Source organism: Vipera berus (genome assembly GCF_964194415.1).
Source record: "Vipera berus genome assembly, chromosome: 5".
NCBI lineage: Eukaryota > Metazoa > Chordata > Lepidosauria > Squamata > Viperidae > Vipera > Vipera berus.
The window spans coordinates 42,934,271-42,954,476 of NC_138207.1; the positions used below are offsets into that span (position 1 = coordinate 42,934,271).

Below are 20,206 nucleotides of genomic sequence, written 5' to 3' on the forward strand. Positions count from 1 at the left end.
TGCAGATGGGGACTGTAGACGCTTGCTCCTTGGGAGGAAAGCCATGGCAAATCTAGACAGCACACTAAAAAGCAGAGATATCACCCTGTCAACAAAAGTGCGTATAGTCAAGGCTATAGTCTTCCCAGTTGCAATGTATGGCAGTGAAAGCTGGACCATTTGAAAGGCTGAGCGCCAAAGAATTGAAGCCTTTGAACTATGGTGCTGGAGAAGACTCCTGCGAGTCCCTTGGACTGCAAGGCGATCAAACCGGTCAGTCCTAGAGGAGATCAACCCTGACTGCTCTTTAGAAGGCCAGATCCTGAAGCTAAAACTCAAATACTTTGGCCACCTAATGAGAAGGAAGGACTCACTGGAGAAGAGCCTAATGCTGGGAAAGATTGAGGGCAAGAGAAGAAGGGGACGACAGAGAATGAGGTGGCTGGATGGAGTCACTGAAGCAGTAGGCGTGAGCCTAGATGGACTCCAGAAGATGGTAGAGGACAGGAAGGCCTGGAGGAACATTGTCCATAGGGTCGCGATGGGTCGGACACGACTTCGCAACTAACAACAACAAGCACTGGTGCCTTTTGCTACCTAGGTAGAATGTTTGATATTTCATGCTGGCAACCTTTCAGCACCCAGCACCATTACATGAAGTCAAGAGATTCCCAGATTTCTCAAAATGTTCAGAATGTTGGCAATCTTACCCTGAGTTCACAACATCTCAACCTTATTGTTTGTTGGAGGAGGGGCTTGGTTATTTTGCTTAAAATAAAATGTTCTAGCTTCATTTGAGGGGGTTGGTAGTACTGCTTTGAGGACAATGGGGCCTTTGTTCCCCAGATATCATTTGTTAAGGACTACAGTACAATGTGCTGCTTAGATCCTGCTAGCGGAGACTTTATGCTTATAGCCCTTGCACTTGCTTACAAGAGTTATTTTGTCAATACAGGCAATTCTTTGCCGTTACAATGAAGAGACTCAGAAGTACACAGCTTTGAGTCTTAGTAAAGAACATAATCCAACTCAGTATGATGAGCGGATGAGGATACAAAAGGCTGGAGGCAATGTCAGGTAACAAGAAGCAATAGTGGGAAATGATGGGAAGGAATTTCAGAGTTGCCAAAATTGCAGTAACTTCTTGGGGAATTTATGTGGTACAGAGCTTAAATTGTTAGTGTTGCAAATCGAGGTTGAAAGCCTGATGGATCTCACTGGCTGATGAGGCCTCAGAAAAAAAGATTGGAAATGTAATAAATGTTGGTTACTGAATAATGGGTATTATATATACATACATGCACGAAATTATATAAATTGTGATATGGCAACTATGTTTTAATTGGTATTTAACATAACATCGAGGTTCTAACGTTTCATTAACAAAAATGAAAAACAGATTTTCCCATCAGTGACCCCCATCACATGTACTGGATTGCCAATCCTAGCTGTTTTAGACCATGCTGTTACTGATGTCATTATATGATAAAGAGTAATAATGTCATGTAATACAGAGTACTTCCAGATAATTGTTTAGAGAAACTAATGACTTATGTGTATTTATTTCTGTTTTAAATGTAAAGAAAATACTTGTGTGTTGCTTTTAGTAACATTCTAAAATTAGAGATTGAAGCTGCAAAAGGAATTGTATCAGCCATTGGTGAACTCTGTGGACAAATCGAAAGATTCTGGATTTTCCTTTCTTTGGCCAGCTGAGTCTCGGCCTACAACTGCCCTCACTCTGGATTAGTGACTATGTTTGGCAGAGATTATGAGTGTTGTAAACCAGAGTTTCTGTGGATCTACAGTTCAGAATTACAATCCATATCTTAAGGACTTAATTTAGTGATGTAATTATAAATCCAGCACCCTCCTTTCTCTGTTTAGGGAAGGACGTGTTCTAGGTGTCCTGGAGGTCTCCCGCTCCATTGGGGATGGACAGTACAAGCGATTTGGGGTTATCTCTGTGCCAGATGTCAAACGGTGTCAACTTACACACAATGACAGGTAAAACTGAAACACTACCCAGGTAAGGAAATATATGTGGTGACTCTTCATAAGTGGCTTCGAAAGTATAAGTACATGCTTTTTTTTTCTTTTTTGTATTTGGGTCCATCTTACTGTCAGTTACTTTTGCAGATTTATCCTATTGGCCTGTGATGGTCTCTTTAAAGTCTTTTCACCAGAAGAAGCTGTGAACTTCATCATGTGTTGTTTGGAGGTGAGAGGAGGAAGGTTGACTTGAGAAATCAAGAAGAGGATGGTGACAAAGAAATTACATGTCATTTATTTCAATTGGGCTTTTTTCTCTTTTCCACTTACTTTTTTGTCACTGCCATCACTGAACTTTTCGTTACAGTTTGCTAAAGGATTATAAAGCATTATTGCAAACAATGTTTGAGAGGCAATGCAGCTCTTTTATTCTTTTCTGCTTGCTACCATGCAGGTTGTATCCTTGCATTCAACTTCAGAACAAACTTTGATTATTCCATTAAGTGACATGATTATTGCCCAAGTGTTGCTTTCTCTATCAGGTTAGGATTCTTAGATAACCAGTTTATTTTGCCACAGCAACACAGTCCTGTATTAAACAGGGCAGCAGTACTGAAGACTGCAGAGTGGGTGATTTTGCTTCCTGTTTAAATGCAGAAAAGTGTACAGGAGTATTATCTGAGGTTATTTTTGTGGGAAAATAAAGAGGCTAATATATGTAATATTTTATGGACTACAATCCATTCTGATGTATGTAATATCAGAGTCGAGGCAAGATACTGCTTTGTTACCTTTTGGGGTTTATTTCTGCACATGAGGTTATTTCTCTTTTTTCTTAAAAAAAAGACTATTCTGTTGAAGAGAATATGCAAATAACTATGTTCAAGTCTAAGTTATTACCTCTAGACCAAGAGGTATGATGAAGATTCAAGATGTCACATGAGACATGACTATATAAAATTATCTCATTGGAGTGAAAGGAAATTACCCTGACTTGTGTGATCTACTTCTCAGCAGGATAAAACTGTTCCAACAAGAGATGCCAAATCTGCCACAGATGCAAAGTATGAAGCAGCATGTAACAGGCTGGCCAACAAAGCAGTGCAGCGAGGATCAGCAGATAATGTCACTGTGGTGGTGGTCCGGATTGAACAATGATGGGACGAATGTGTGCAAGGAAGATCCATAACAGCATGCAGCAAATTTAATAGAACACAATAGTGTGTTTGTGAAATGTGCGCGTGTGTAGAATTTTATGGATTTCTCCCCATATGCTTATTTGTAAATAAAGGGATTTTTATAAGCATTCAGGTCAGTTCATTGTTTCATAAATTATAAGTAATTGAGTCTTCTGTTTTCCTCCTTGAATGGGCTACATGCAGTAATCTAACAAAACTTCCTGCAGATAGTCGTATTGTTTGCTGTCTTACAAGATGCTTCAGGTTCCAGTATCCTAGTTTTAAAAAGACATCCACAAAGGGCACTGATATATTTAATTGGCAACTTGTTATAACTGAGCATGGGTTATAATCCCTTCTTGGTTGTTTCGTGAATATATTTTGGAGACAGGAACATTTTTTGTGGTTGCCATGCAGAGAGGATTATACTCCTCATTCTGTTGAATAGGGTAAAACTAACAAATCCAGCAAATGAGATTTTCCAGTTTCCTTGGTAAATTAGTTTTGTATCCAGTGGAAAAAAATGAGTAAGGATTTTTGTGATAATTTTGAAGAATGCCAATTTTAATAATGCCTGACCATAAATACTGTAATAATTAATTTTAATATATATATGTGGTCATCTGAACATTCGATTCAGGCTGCATGGATACTACCCCAAGTAGTATTTTTTTATAGCTGTATGCAAAATAAACTAAATTTCCAGTGAACCTGAGCAAGAAGGTGTGGTTAGATTAGATTTTAAATGGATGGAGTAGTGCAATATGGCATTGTTAAGATTCTTTAGGCTTCAGTCTTGGGAGAAAGTATATCAAAATAAGTTTATCTTATGAATAGGATTGGGCTGTCATTGAGATTATCATATTTACAGTGACTGAAATCAGTGGGACTTTTCTGTCTGAATTTAAGTTGAGAAATAGAATGGGTCAGCATTGACACGCCAGTGTAGCTTGAGAGAACTAGCTAACATTGAATTATAGTTTATTTTCAGTTATACAAATTGTGGTTTGCACATAAACGTTCAGGAAAAATTTTTAAGATACGAATTCATATGTGAGGACAACCTTTATAAGAGCACTGTTCTCTCTTTTTGTGAAATAGCATTCTCATCTCTTAGAGATGCATAAAAGATGTCAGCTTTAGATGTGCTTTCTAAGTACCATTATTCTGATGATTTAATTAATAGGAATAGAATCAAACTATTATGGGTGAGATGATAATGGTGACAAGTGTAAGGGAAAACTAGGGAAAAGAGATTGGGAGAGTAGGAATAGAATGCACCAATTCAGTGTGAGCAAACGGGGAAACAGGACAGGTTAATTTTGGGCTGCGTTAAATGAAGCTTTGTAGCTCATGGGAAGTAATAATTGCAGGTATTCTGCACTTGGGATCCTATGCCCATTCTGGGCATCCTGCTTAAATAGCACATGAAGAAGCCAGAATGGATGTAGAGGAAAGCTACTAGGATGAGGCATACTGAGCCCCATGAAGAAAAACTAAAGAAACTGGGGAGGTTTAACTTGCAATAGAGAAAGGTAAGGGAGGTACAATAGTGGCCTGTACTACATATAAACAGCTAAAATGTGCTACATACAAAACAGGATGGACCTGTTTTCAGTTGACATTGAAAGAACAAGAATCAGTGAGCTGAATTAAATGTAAGATTCAGGCTTCAAGTAAGGACTAGTTAAGCTGGTTATTGAGAAAGACTTAATGGATTCTTGTATTGAGCAAAGAAATGTTAGATGAGCTGAATGGTCCTTCCAACTCAAGAGCTTCTATGTTTCTAAGTGACATTGGGGTGCAGTTCAACAAATAATAATTTGGCTCATGCATGGATGTCAGCAGCTGAGGTTATCAAGTAATAAAGTATTTGCTAACCAGCCCGTATCCTTTGCAAGTAATGCCATACTGTTAACTATTTGATAGAAGGTGTTCAACAAATGGAATTCAAACCAGGAAAGAATATCTTTCAATTTAAAAGTACTTCTTCAGTCAAACATTTTTTCAATATACAAGTGTTCTGAGCTGAAGTTAAGCCTATCCATTTGACTGGTAAAGACAGGTAGAATTTCAAAAGTATCTGTAAATAATTAAACATAAAATTGATATCCATGAATTGGTGCTCTCTGTTGAAATTACTGAGTATCAGGACTAAGTTCCATGGTTAGTTGATATAATAAATCTACTAAAGAGTCATTTTTTCCTGTGCTTCAGCTTCATTGTTTGGCATATTCCTTTTGTAACTAAATAAAACACATTTAAAAGTGGGTGCATGTGTTCATTCACTATTTCTTTTAATATAGCAAACTATAGTTGCTGTAAAAATATACTTTATAGTGCATGCCCCCCCCCGCGGTATACAAGTAAATACATAAACATATAAAAAAGCTGCAATTTGCACACGATCGATTATGCTGCAGGGCAGGGCATTGCCTAGGCCTTATCAAGCTAGTAGCATTTCCAGAATGAGAAGGGTGGATGCACAACTTACTGAGAATATGCTTTCGCTAAAATAGACCTATTATACTGCTTAGCTTAATTGGTTTGATGCCTAGAATTCTAAATGTGCAGATGCTTCTGCCCTCTAGTGGTCGTTAAAAGTGAAATTGAATTTTGACTTTCCAATCCTTGCATAATTTTCAAATTCTGAGCAGACAAGTAGCTTAGAAATTTATCTTTATGGAAAACAAAACAAAATCCTTTTGAATGTAGAAAAATGAGTATCAAACCCTCCCCCCTTTTTTCTGGGTCTTATATCTGCTTTTAAGAGTGTTTTTAGGAAAAGGAAGATCCCAAGATACCATTATTCTTGAGTTTCCTGAATATTTGGGTGGAGTTAAACTAGAACTTGCTGATACATGATTACTGTGGTCCTATAAACAACTTGTGTTTGAACTGAGTTGGTGCCTGCCTGCTGCTATAACTCCCAATCTGTTCGCTAAAAAATATGTATTTGCTTATAGACAGCGATTATGAAAAGGAGAGCAGCAGTTAAAGAAGCGGCTTTCGGGCTGAAATAGATAAGGATGTGTCCTCTGCATTTCTCTGATACATAAATTAGAGAAATGACTTAAAAATTTGCCTACGTGCCAGTGGTATTGTAGGACTAGAGGGTGGTGCTGTGTTGGTTTTGTTGGATATCACGCTACAGGGAAAATAAAGACTATTACTCTGAAAGAAAAGTTCCATTATTGTAATCGGTGGATGCCTGAGCACATAACTTTATAAACTTGCTCTGATACAATTAGGAATTAAATTCAAAATGCACCTGCCTTTCCTCCATTCATTGGATTTACTGACCGAAACAATGTAATCTGATAGGTGTAAGGCAACAGTTTATGGGGTTAGCAACATTTATAAGCAAACCAGTACTATTGTAATTATCTGTATCAATGTGGTTGATAATAATGTATATAGTGTCACCAGGTTAGGGCCATAGAGTACCATATAAGGTCATTTCAGGTTGGTTAATGTGGGGCAATGGTTTAGATATGGGACTTTAGGCCTGACATGATCTTATCAACCCAACAAAGATATTGGTGAGGGTAATTATTGGAGGAGAAAGTTCAACATCATGAGCTCTTGGAAGAAAAATAAGATACAAATGAACAAAAGTTAAAACACTGGAGGATTTCTGTAAGTACATATATGCAGAGTGGTAGAAGTGTTTGATACCCTTAATGAAAGACTGAGCTGATAAGACAGTATCTTCAGGAAATGCCAATGTTTTACAAACATCACAACATTTTGTGGAGGGAACAGCAAGTAATGTATATTCTTGGGATTAAAGTAGGGTTGAGAGCCAGCTCCAAAGGTAAACTAGGAACCTGAAGGTTGAAATTTCAAACTTTTAGTGCTAGAGGAAAATATAAATTTGTCTTCAGTCAAATGTCATGTGTGATCTTGCTTTCTTTGAATATTTTGCCACATGCTAAACTCTTTCTACAATAGGGTTTGTGCTTCCTTCTAGTGTTTCCAGTTCCACTTGACCAAAAGACAGAAGCTTAGCTTAGAGCTGATTAAAGGCAGGATTTCAGCTTAAAAATAGGCAGTTGTGGGTCACTTAGATACCCAAGAGGACGCCCCTGAAGTCTGACCCACTTCGTACAGTGAAGGAGGATCCCGTTGCATTATCTATGAAAACTGAAGCATATTGGCCAGCCTATAACAGAGAAGTTCAGAGTTAGTAGCTAGGTTCACACCTGTACTAAATCATATGTTAAAGAACTAAATTGACTAGCTTCACCTAATATACTAAGCCAAATATAAGCAAGCCACATTATGGCTGATATGATGTGTAATAATGTCAGACATTGAACTGAGCAAACCTTGGATTTAATTGGCTTTACCTAGTTTTGAAAGCACATTCCAAAGAGGAAAAAATAGGTATTTTTTATTATTGGCCTCTACTGTCCTCATGTCTTGAAATGTATTCTTTAAAATAAAATCAACTTAAAGTTGGATATACCTGAAATTGTATAGATTTTTAGCATGCTTGCTTGCTCTCTGTCTGAAGACTCACCTGCAGAAAGAGAATTCCACTGACTGAAATAGTGAAATATCCACTGGTTTTGTCCCAACTGCTGACTGTTTCCAGAGAACTGAAAGTAAGATAACAGGATCTTTAGTAATGGATGCCAGAACACAAAGTGACCCCTTTGTAATTGAACAGTTTGCTCTAAAAATCACATCCATTCTTGCTTCCCACTACATTTCTTTTATAAACCTGCTTAGTTGTAGATAAGAGATTAAGTGAATTAACTACATAGCTAATTAATTACCTATACTGGGATACATAGGCAGGCCAGGATGCAGCAACACCAAAAAACAGATGCTTTCCAAACAAAAATATTTCCATCCCAATCAATCACCTTTTCTGGCGGCAGAGTGACTCGACACATATCAGCAAGCGCAGGCGATCTCGGGCCCGTGACTGGTACTTTATGGGATGGATTTGAGGAACTGCAAAAGATAAGAAAGAATCAGGCTGGGCTGCAAAGAGTGCCAGTAACTAGGAAATGACCCCAGATGCTGGACATTATTAAGGGCATTGCTTTAATATGCTTATTACTGTGTTTCCCTGAAAGTAAGACCCTGAAAATAAGTCCTAGCTTGATTTTGGGGGTGGGCCTAATATAAGCCCCACCCCAAAAATAAGCCCTAGTTTTGGGACAAGGCGCATGTCTAAAAATCAGGCTGTGGTGGGGTGGAGCTTACCATTGCAGTCAGGCCTCCCATGGATAGATACTATGGATTCCATAGCTCAGTTCTCGTCTGCAGAGGCCTTCTGGAAAGGCCTTTGACTGCAAAATGCAGGCTGAGCTCCATTCTCAGCTGCAGAATGAAGCAGCTCCTTTGGCTGCAAAAGAAGTGGGCGGGCTGGCTGGGGCTGTCAGTGCCCCTGCTGCGAGGTGAGTGGAAAAGACAAAAAACAAAAAACAAAAATAAGACCTGGTGCCTCTTTTGGGGGCAAAAAAATAAAAATAAGAACGGGTCTTATTTTCGGGGAAACACGGTAGTCCAGTGCCCATCACTATTTCAGAGACGAGTGACATAGCATGATCCACAAACTAGACTTTTATAGTTCCTGCCTGCTTTTGTTGCCTGAAAGAACACTAAGAGATCTAAACAAACCGATCAGCCCATTTCATCCCTGAGTTAGCAAGTATGTATGTTTCTATGACTTTGCTAGTAATCTTTATATCATCCATTACTGCCAATTTTCTCCCTGATGCTAAATCTCCTTGGGATTTAGTATTTTTTTTAAAAATTCAAGTGAGTTCAGATTTCACTCTTCTATAGGCAGAATTACAGTTTGTTTGTTTTTAGAGAAAAGTTCTTTGACAAAATAAAAACAACTTACCAATTCTTGATTTTTAGCTTGTACAATGAATAAGCCAATATTTATTTCAAGTTAAACACTTACCAACATACAGTCTGGCACTGAAAATGTAGTATCCACTGACAGGGGCCATATATTGACCATTGTTTAGGTTTAGACCTAGGCCACGATGGAACAGCTCCTCTTTCTTAGGCTAGTACCAAGCAAACAAGAAAGTTTCATGTAGTTAAATTTATTTACAAACTTCAAAATATTAAACATATTCCAAAACAGTCAACGAAAAGCACAAGGTAAGTGGGATGGAAAACTCCATTCAGTGGGATGCAAAAGTCCATTCAGGCACAAATAAATCAGGCAGCTGTGATGTCCAATGTTAAGTCCATTGCTATCTGATGGGAATCAAAATCAAACAAAATTTGACAACCCTGCCATGAAAATTACAGCATGCTCCGTATTAGACTGGCCCCAAGCAGGAGGTTAATAGGGGCTTACTGGGTAGAAAATGCAGTTGCATGCCAGAAATAGTCTTAATTCATGTTTTTCAAACTTGACAGCTTTAAAATGTGTGGACTTTAACTCTCAGAATTCCCTATCCGCATGCCAGCTGCTGTGAATTCTGGGAACTGAAATCCACACATCTCAAAGTTGCAAAGTCTGAAAAACACTGGTCTTAATTGTCCCATCTGGTGGTGCCACATTATTTGATCTTTCCTCTAAAATAATCAATGACAGGACATTGAGACTGGCTAATGAAAATTCCTTTCTATGTGTCCAAGACAGAGAAGATATTATAATGAGAATTAGATAAGGAGAAAAGTTATTATAAAGACCACTAGAGTCATAAAAAATATTATTCTTTTCTGCTTCTTTGTTCTGTATGGGGAGTGTTCTGTATAAAGAGTGTTGCAGAGAACAGGGACCAAGTATTACTTATTTGCAAACATATATTAGTTAGTATAACCGTGGTTGGGAATAGCAGGTTGGACCCAGATTTATTTTGAGAACATTCTTAGGAATTAATGGGACTTTAAATCAGTAATGATTAACATAAATGCAAATAATGTACCAGAGCAGGTCAAATGACAAGTTTAGTAATAAAAAAATCTCTCTATCAGCAAAGTGGATATTTAAGGCTTTTGGGGATTTTTTTCCAATCAGGGACTTCTTTAGCTTTAGTTTTTAGCAAGGTAATCTTTACTTGTTAGCTCTTTTCAGTGGAAAGACTTATTCATTTAGCATGAATGTTAAAACAACCAAATCTTGCTGCTAAATTTAAAGGTGCAATCTTATGGTGCTAATGGGTCACCAACAGGTGGGGGTGGGGTAATATGCAGCCCATGGATTCCCTGTCTTAATTTAGAAACACTGAGGTAAAAACTATCTAACCATCAAATCATATTTTTTGCTAGCTGAACTCTGCTCTGATCTGATAGGAGTAGCCGGGCAGTGTGCTAAGTGTAAAATAAACTAGATATTACCCACAGTAATTTTCCAACAAGCATATTGTGCGATGGCAGCTATATACATTTGAGAAATAAATAAACTAAGATTAACCCACCATCATTTAATATTATACGCATCATGGGCAGGCTAATCCAGCAACCTGGCCCAAAATGTCAGGGTTGTACGAAAAGTCAACAGGCTTGGGACCATCAACATCTCAGAGGTATGTACAGATAGTCCTTGACTTATGACCACAATTGAGCTCACAATTTCTGTAAGCAAGTCATTTGTTAAATGAGTTTTGTCCTATTATATGACCTTTCTTGCCACAGTTGTTAAGTGAATCACTGCAGTTGTTAAGTTAGTAACAAGAGGTTGTTAAGTGAATCTGATTTCCCCATTTAGTTTGCTTGTCAGAAGGCTACAAAAGCTGGTCACATGACCCGAGGATACTGTAACTGTCATAAATATGAACCCAGTTGCCAAGCATCTGAATTTTTATCATGTGACCATGGGGATGCTGCAACAACCATACGTATGAAAAATGGTCATAAGTCTACCTTACTGAAGTCTAAATATACTATGTCCATAGCATTTCACGGTCTACTAATTTAGTCACTTTGTCAAAGAATGAAATAAGATTGGTTTGGCATGATCTGTTTTAATATAATGCCTGGAATTTAATATAATACAAAGACTAGCAATAGAAAACAATCAACCAATGTCTTAAACTTCAAAAGAGCTGACTTTAACAAACTCAGAGGGAACCTAGGAAAGATCCCATGGATGAAAATCCTAAAGGGGAAAACAACCCAAGAAGTGTAGGAAACGCTGAAAAGTGCAATCAAAAAAGCTCAGACCAGCACAATACCATTGAGAAATAAAAACAAGAAATTCAAGAAGAAACCAGCATGGCTGCACAAAGATCTTTCTGACAAACAAAGACAAAAAGGACAAATACAAAAAAAATGGGCACATAACTAAGGCCAATTATCAGCAGACAGCCAGAACATGCAAAGATGAAGTCAGGAAAGCAAAGGCTCAGAACGAACAAAGACTTGCAACACTAATCAAGGATAATTAAAAAAAGTTTCTTCCAACATATTAACAACAAGATTCCATCAAGGTTCCATCTTAGGCCCAGTACTCTTCAATATCTTCATAAATGACTTAGATGAGGGAATTGAACGGGAACTCATCAAATTTGTAGATGACACCAAAGTGACAGGAGTAGCCAACACCCCAGAAGACAAACCCAGGATCCATAAAGATCTAGACAAACTTGAACAATGGGCCCTATCCAGCAAAATGAGTTTCAATGTGGAGAAAAGCAAAGTTTTACATTTAGGCAGGAAAAAAACAAAGGTACAAGTACAGACTGGGTGAGATCTGGCTTAAAAACAGTAACTATGAGAGGGACCTTGGATTCCTAGTGGACAATCACTTAACCATGAGCCAGCAGTGTGCAGCAGCAACCCAAAATCCAGCACAGTGCTAGGCTGCATTAACAGAGGGATAGAATCAAGATCACATGAAGTATTAGTACTGCTTTATAAAACCCAGTGAGACCACACCTGAAATACTGCAGCCACTTTTGGTCACCATATCACAAAAAAGATATTGAGAGTTTGGCAAAAATTCAGAGAAGAGCAACTAAGATGATCAAAGACCTGGAGACTAAAATGTACAAAGAATGGCTGTGGGACTTGGGTTTGTCTAGTCTAAAGAAAAGAAGAAATAGGGGAAATATGATAGCAGTATTCCAGTATCTGAGGGGCTGCCACAAGGTAGAGGGGGTCACTTTGTTTACCAGAGGGCAGGGCAAGAAACAATGGTTGGAAACTGATCAGAGAGAGAAGCAACCTGGAATTAAGGAGAAAGTTCCTAACAGTGAGGACAATCAACCAGTGGAACAGCTTGCCTCCAGAAAATCGTGGGTGCTCCATCACTGGAGATTTTTAAGAAGAGGTTAGACAATCACCTGTCTGAGATGGTATAGTTTCTCCTGCTTGAGCAGGGGGCTGGACTAGAAGACCTCCAAGGTCCCTTCCAGCTCTATTCTATTGTATTTTATTCTAAACCCATGCTGGCAACTATTATAACTGTATTTCTAGATGTTCACAGATCTGTTTTTTGATTATTGAACAAAGGTTGAGTGACTGTGAACAGAGCTTCTGAAATCAGGAATGGCTACAATTGGCGCACAAGATGGATTTGTACAAAGGCCCTTCTCACTATATTGCTACCTGCTCTTGAAGCAGGAGTTATGAAAGAATGAAGATACCATTTTTGTTCTGATGATTCTTAACTGCTTATATTTGGGTGACCCATTCATCAGATTTATATAGATGTTAAAAAAGAGTGGAGAGTGAAAAGCCCTGAGTAACCCTACAAAGTAGGAATGTAGGACTAGATATTTTCTGTCCTAACAATACCAACTGGAACTGGCTCTGGAGAAATAAGAACCACTACAACTTTGTGGGGGGGCCACAACTCTCACAGCTAGTCCATAAGGACACCATGATCAACTGAATCAAAAACTTCTAAGAGATCAAGAAAGAACAGGAGATGTCCCATCACCATCCCAACCCCACTAGATATCATCCACAAATGCAATTAATGTCATCTCATTACTATATCCTGGTCTGAAACCAATTGAAAAGGATACAGACAATTTCTTCCAGGTTCTTCTGAAGCCAACCACTTTCTCAATTGGAGCCAGGACAAAAATGAGATACAGCAATTGATTCTTGAGGAAGGGATGATCTATTGCTTCTAACAATTGGCAAAACCACCTTATCTGTCAAGGATGCATTTACCATTGCCTGGATTCAATGACCCATCATCTCCTATAGCCGTGGTGGCAAACCTATGGCACAGGTGCCACAGGTGGCACGCAGAGCCCTCTCTGTGGGCACGCACGCCATCAGCCCAGTCCTAGGCCTTCAGCTGGGTTTTATAAAACCTTTTCGCTTTAGGCCTCCATCCCCGTGTGCAAAAAAAAAGGTTCAATCAATCAGTCAATTTCAACTTCTCGCGGGGAAAAAAAAGTTCTTGCAAAGTTGGAATTGATTGGTTGAACTTTTTAGTCCCACCCAGTCTGCCATTAACGCAGCCACACCCACCCAATGGGCCATGCCCACTCGGCACCCAATGATACATAAGTGGGTTTTGGGTTGCAGTTTGGGAACTTGGTCTCTAAAAGGTTTGCCATCACTGTCCTATAGGGCTTTAACTATCAGGAGGGTCATGAATCTAATGCCCAGGTGGGCTCACTTAGAGCCCAATTATTGTCTCTACTTCTTCAGAGTAGCAAACTTGAACACTTTCCAGGGAATTAAGCAGGGCTCTCCAGAATCTACATGCAGAAAGAGTTCACACAGATGCAATCTGATCTAAGACTGTAACCATCCTTTGATTCCAGGCAACAAGTAAGGCCTCATTTGAACTGTGCATTAGAATCAGAGCTATCCAACTTCTTTCCTTTTGCTACTCACTATATAATAAAGTTGAAGTTCTTGAAGGGACCGTTGATCCACTGAAATGTTCTTCTGGGTCTGGCAGTGGAATGCTGCTTCTATTCGTTCCCTGCTTTTTATCAGTGGGACTCTATTTTGGGGAAAGAAATTCTCTTCTTTTCCATCTCTAGCTTCTCCATGCTGGCACTTTTTGCTGGTGGTTTTCATATTGATCCTTTCTTGCTTCCTAATTATTCCTGAGCAGTCAAAAATACAAAGATTTATAACAAATTTGCCCCATTATACCTTATTCTTAAAACATGATTGACTTGATTTTGATTTTTGATTTTTTTTATTATCAGAGTATAATTTGTTTGTGAGGCAAAAGCTGAGGGAAGCCCTCTTCAGGCAATAGCTTCCCATACATCACACAAGGAGAGATCTATAGCCATTCCCTTCTCCAACTCAAGCTGGTTACCTTGCTGAAAAGCCATAGTGAATCTCTGCGGCAAAGCATCTGAATAGAGCTATGCATTTCAAGAATTCCATGAATCCAATTCAAACCCTGTGCTCTCTGGATTCCAGCTTATGATGGATGGATGGATGGATGGACAGATGGAGATGTATGCATGTATGTACTACTATGTGCATGTATGTATGTATTCATGCAAAGATACCTCTTATGCAAAATACAGACAATTGCACTGTATTCAGGAAAACTGGTTCTTTAGTGATGTCATCATTACAGTTTGGAAGGAGGAAGGGCTCTCACTGCTCCCTGTTGAATTCTGCACAGGAAGGTATTGCCTATATAGGGTTTTGGATCTCTGATATCTTGGGCTACGATATTCTTCAGAGATATACAGTAGATACTTATTATTCTGCATTGTCTTCATCAATCTGGTTACTTTTAGGCATGCTGGAATTACAATACGGAGATTTCCTAACCAGAGAGTTGCAGTTTCACAACATCTACCGTAGTTAGGTCAGATTAAAAGTAAAAACATCACTCCCAGAATAGTAACCAAAGGCTAGTATGAATTATTGAAGGAAAGTCACATAATTCTGTGTAGGCAAATAACCAGAAGCTGAGGAAAGAATGGAGAGCTAACTAAGCAAACTCCTAAGGGGGGGGGGGGACACTGCATCCCACTCCAATCACCAGCCAGTTTCAAGGGAGCTGATTTACACATTGTAAACTTATTCAGAATGGGATGTTTTGAGATTCTCCAGAGTGTTTCACCTTTTTAAAGAATTCTACTTGGCAGTGGTGGAGAAAGGAAAAATCTGAACAGTACATTTTAAAGACCAGCTGGGAAGTAAGCAAATGTTAAATATCCCTAGTAAAGCAATGTTTTGAAGCAGAAATAAAATATACTCTTTTGAAATCCATTTATAAATTAATTCTACTTTGTTACCTCTATTTTGATTGGCAGTAAAAGAGAATAAACCAATGCCAATTTTATTTTTAGGTTTGATACTAATTTATATAAACAGCACGAGTCACAGACTTTAAGCATGTCATATAGGAGGGCCAATCAAACCTACTTCTTAAAGGCCTCTTTGTGCAAACTACCCAGAAACCTGTCCTGCTCAAAGCTCACAATTTAAGAATAAGAGCACCGGTGTCTTTTTCTGTGTTCTAAAATTCCTAGGAATTCATAGCACACTCCCCTTGTAACTGACCAGCCATGCTACTCTTTATTAATTGTGAATGGGCCTCCAAAAGCCTGAATGATGAATGAATGAAAAGCTTCCTTACTCCAGCTGCCATCTACTCTAGCTATTCCATTATATCATTTGTCCTTGTAAAAGGAATTTTAAAAAGTTTATCCCTAGAATGTCAATCGAGAGAATCATACTACCAACACATAAAATCAACTTATTCACATTCATTATATTTTAATTTAATTGCACCATAATATATTTGCTTGTAGTGTAGTAATGTTTGTTCCCTACCTTTGAGCAGCAGCTGGAACTCCCTCAGCAATTTCTCCTGAATAATAGTACTGGTATCTGGACGAGGTTGTGCTGACTCTGCAGCGTCTAACAGGCTTGGAATGCCAAACTAGAACCCAAATTCACCACAATAATTAGGTCCTACTCCTTCAGGTCCAAAAATCTTTTATCTACTATTGTCCATATCTATGGCACCCATTTAATTAATTCGTATTTGTTCCTTTCTTAATTAATCAGTCTCGAAACATTTTGTAATCTTCTGACACAGGAACAGTGTTACAAATTGAATACAATATCACCTGTAATATCTGAACTATTATTCTTGGACCCCTCACCCACGTATGAATCAAATAGTGCAAATCCTAAATATTTCACGGGCTGTTCTGGTAAAATCCAGTGAGAGGAGACCAAAAAAAAAGCAGATATGCTTAATTATGGTCCAGAGTATATATAAGGTAGCCATAGCCCCCATGGGATGGAACTTTGATACAAAGCTTACTGGGATGCGTTGTCTGCTGTAATCTCTCTGGGGTTCCCTGACTGTAAGAAGGGGCCCAAGGTCTTTCTTTGTCTGGGGTTATTTTTCAGTATTCCTATATATTCTTTGATTGCTGTCTCAAGTTATGTGATTATGTTATTTCTTTACATTGTTTGGAATAAATCCTTAAGTATCCATACTCTTGTGTTCAAACCTGCTGTGTTGGGAACAGAGCAATACAGTCAGGCACACAGTTAAGTAATTTTCCTTGGACTTGTTTTGGAATACCTAAAAGCTGTCAATTGTCTCATTTATCACAGTCAACTATCCAAGAAAAACGGTGAAGAGTAGGTGAAGAAATTGAATTAGAATTCACTACCAAACTTGGCCAGCACAGAACACATGCTCTAAACACTGATTAGCTGCAGTAACCCAACCACACCTATTTCTGTTTGTCTGGCTAACAGAGAAGGGACCAATGTAGCCTTGTGGTAATCTTGTGTTTCGTATGCTTATGCAATTCTAGGAAAAATGACCAGTATGCTATATTTTAAAAAGGATGACTTTTGACTGTGTGTTACCAGAATTAGTTAGGAGATTTGGCTGAGCTAGTGATTGAGGTTGTGGGAACAGGACTTCAAAAATAGGGAATATCAAAACATAGGTAGCATGGTTAAAATTGCTTACCTTTATCTTTCTGGACTTGTTTTTATTCATTTTTTTCCTCCTCACCTCATTGTTCATGAGGAGCATCCAAGCATTCCGGGAATCAGAGCTATGAATTTTTTGTGGAGTATTTTCCTTTGCATAATAAGAAAAAAGTTAAAACAAGAAAAAAATTAAAGCAACTATACAGGTTGATGACAAAATGTAGACAACCTGGGAAAACAACAATATCTCAAAAAACACTGAGAATTACCAATATCTTTATAACCTGCTGTTCCAGATATAACTCAGAAAATTATTTGCTATCTGGGCTAGTTTTTCGAAAGTGATATACTCATGTTTGTTGGAATATAATTCTTCAACATTTCTAACCAGCTGATCATAGCTGAAAATTGTGGAAACTGTAATTTAGCAAACCTAGTAGTCACTAAATTGGGGAAGACTGATATGAATTATCTGTTTAAATTGCTGCTTCTCATTATTCAAAAGGGAATTTGCAAGTTCCTGCCATAAGGATTATTGATCAGATTGGGTTTTGCACTATTTTGTCTCTCAAAATATATACACCACTGTCATCTTTGAGGATACTTTCCATCTACATCTAAAATATTCCTAATAAACCTATCAGATAAATACAGATTCAGTGAGATTCTTTAAACCAACTTATCTTTTATAATTCTCAGAATGACTTACTATTGATACAAAACTCTCCCTATTTCTTTTTTTCCTCAAACATATTCACATTTCCTGATCCATAAATTCTAAGTGTTGTAGTCAGGAAAGAATCATATTTCAGAATGACTCCAATTTTTTCACAGCCAGAAAAAATTACATCAAGTATCTTCTAGATTTGAGTTGAGTTTGAAGCCTGGTGATTTCAGGTTACTGCCACATAGTTGCCTTGTTAACAGCAAAAGCTGTTCCCCTGTAACTTCTACTTACAACTAATAATGTCTAAACAAGACCAGCCAGGCACAAAACTGAAGTGCTTTTTTCCTCCAATGATTTTCAGTGCAGTGTTAATAAAAAGGTCCCATCACACTCAACAGAACTTATTTCCAAGTAAATATGTCTAAATTCCTATAAGACTCAATTATGACTATGACAAGATAGATCAAAACGCCTAGTTTTATATGCAAATTGTTCACCACCCAACATCTAAAGACAAAATCCATTTTGATAATTGAGCACTTTCGTTTTCTCTACTGTTCTATTCCAATGCTATTTCTGTGCCATATCCATTGTAAGGGAATTCTTCATCAAGGAAGAATTTTCAATTTTTACTAAGAGGTGAGGTGGAAGAAGAGGTGAGTTAGTAAGAAGGAAGTAGCATATGAAATGTTCTTACTGAGTCCTGGGATGATGGCAAGGGAAGACTGCTCGTTTCATTCCACCGGGGTGCCTTTTCTTGGTTCCTCCTGTCTTCCTGTTTCTCATTTTCCACAGTGCTAGCACAAAAAAACATTGCTAGTAGACCCAGAGCCAATAACTGAAGTGGGCAGCCAGAAAGGAAAGGCTTAGCCATATTCTGGCACATAACTGATCCCTTGGTTTATACAGACAACTAGAGTTAGATATGACTGGGAACTTCTCAGGAACACAAAGACAAAGCTTATCTGTGGTCTTTCAAAAAATATACAGTAGTCTGTAGATCTGTGAAAATTCCACAAAGGAATATTAAGTGCAAGCAGAAGTTATCCAATGTATCTTCAATATTTTTTTCCACAGAAGACGTTCAAGATTATCAACATTTTTCTTTAAAAAGCTTGTAAAAAAGTAAGGTTTAAAAAATGTAACTGCGTGAGTACACACACACATTAATTGCACCTGATCGTTAGATCAGAAAGAGCATTTCAGTTTCTTCTTCAGGGTCAAAGATGGGTAAGAAGTTATCTGTAGGACTCCTTCAAAAGCAGCTGAGTAGCAGAAATCGGGAGTTTCAGGCTGCCCTTAAAGAAATGAGCTAATCCAGATGGCACAGAAGCGGTTTGCTCCCTTTCTCCTGGATCCTTAGTCAGAGCCTAGATAAAATTGTAAAAACCACAGAAGTCCCATGATGGTTCCATTCACAGCTTTGGCTGCCTGGGAGTGCTTGGCCCAACCTCTTTTCAGTGCTCTGTTTTTCAAACCAGGGACTCGTATGCTTGTCTGATTACATCCCTACTGCCACTCTGCTCCTGTCTGAATATCTTTGCCCAGCTTCCCTTCTTTTAATAAGCTTGAATTCCCCGCCTCACCAGAAAGGTCCCTTGTCCTAGAGAGCCACCTCTTGGCACCAGGAACAAATTACAAAAGCAGAATTCGTGCGGAAGCTCATCAGGATCTGACAGCAGCAGAACAAAGACAGACGTTTGCACTAAAAGTGGCTCTATGAAATTTCAGTGGCTCGCGGGTTAACATGAAATGCAGATGGTTGTATTGGCTTTGTTTCTCCCTTACAGAGAATTTATTTAAGGGCTGAGAGAAAGGGGGCTTAATCTGGGGGACCTGATGGTTGAAAGGATTCTAGAGCATGACACATCCCATGCTGCATTTCTTTGGACACATGTTAATGCTGTTTTGTTTTGAATCTAAAATCTATGTTTGTTTCATGTGTAGTGTTATAATTAAAATAATTGTCTCATTTCTTAAACTTTCTCAGTCCTAAGTCGTTTAGCATGTAATAGATTGAAGAAAATAAAGAAAATGGAACCAATCTATAAGAAACACAGGTGCAGGTAAAAACTGTAGCAAAAAGTAGTAATAAAATAATTGAAATACTGTACAATCAAAGTTGTTCCATAATTCAGAAAATTCTAATATGTTTTTTCTGTTCCTTTTGTTTCAGAAATATTACATTTTTTCATTTTAAATCACAAGTTTAGTTTACTTAAAGAACTGAATGGAAGAGAAGTTTTCCATTCAAACATCTGACCTGAGGCAATCCTTTGAATAGATTTTGTAAAATGACTGAAGATGCACTTATGAGATAGAATGGAGACTCTAAACCAGAGGTGTCAAACTCAATTTCATTGAGGGCCGCATCAGCATTGCGGTTGCCCTCAGGGGGCCGGGTGGGTATGGCCAGGGTGGGGGTGGCCTACTGGGTGGGTGTGGCTAGAGTGCATATGGCCTACTGGGTGGCCAGCTCTACATCGTTCGCATCAAGGGTGCCTATGGGGGCCTGGGCAGGAGTGGGACAGATCTGAGGGTCTCTGGCAGAAGGAGG

At 38.4% G+C, this 20,206-nt stretch overlaps 2 protein-coding genes across 3 annotated transcripts in view; one reads left to right on the plus strand and one right to left on the minus strand.

Moving 5' to 3' along the window:
- The window catches only part of ILKAP (ILK associated serine/threonine phosphatase), an 11,261-nt gene extending 7,984 nt beyond the window's left edge, over positions 1 to 3,277 (plus strand). Inside the window, exons 9-12 of one of the 2 annotated variants that reach the window (XM_081328833.1) lie at positions 935 to 1,056; positions 1,867 to 1,986; positions 2,119 to 2,200; positions 2,986 to 3,277. In XM_081328833.1, coding sequence (XP_081184959.1) covers positions 935 to 1,056; positions 1,867 to 1,986; positions 2,119 to 2,200; positions 2,986 to 3,129 — 468 coding nt within the window. In that variant the 3' untranslated portion in view covers positions 3,130 to 3,277. The remainder of the gene's footprint in view (positions 1 to 934; positions 1,057 to 1,866; positions 1,987 to 2,118; positions 2,201 to 2,985) is intronic. The other variant, XM_081328834.1, reaches the window with a different exon arrangement.
- A 2,201-nt stretch (positions 3,278 to 5,478) lies between these two features.
- Positions 5,479 to 19,924, minus strand: ERFE (erythroferrone). The gene is made up of 8 exons (XM_081328835.1): positions 18,347 to 19,924; positions 17,020 to 17,133; positions 15,855 to 15,963; positions 13,935 to 14,152; positions 9,079 to 9,187; positions 8,024 to 8,114; positions 7,675 to 7,753; positions 5,479 to 7,314 (listed from the first exon to the last, which is right to left on the minus strand). The coding sequence occupies exons 1-8, from the start codon at positions 18,533 to 18,535 to the stop codon at positions 7,216 to 7,218; spliced, it is 1,008 nt and encodes a 335-aa protein (XP_081184961.1). The 5' UTR covers positions 18,536 to 19,924; the 3' UTR covers positions 5,479 to 7,215.
- Positions 19,925 to 20,206: the final 282 nt, after the last annotated feature.

Coding starts and splice junctions, on each gene's coding strand:
- ERFE (XM_081328835.1), bottom strand. CDS start 18,535: ATGTGCCAGAATATGGCTAAGCCTTTCCTTTCTGGCTGCCCACTTCAG. Junction 17,134..18,346: donor TGCCATCATCCCAGGACTCA/GTAAGAACATTT, acceptor TATTATGCAAAG/GAAAATACTCCACAAAAAAT. Junction 7,315..7,674: donor GTGGAATTCTCTTTCTGCAG/GTGAGTCTTCAG, acceptor TCTCTGTTATAG/GCTGGCCAATATGCTTCAGT.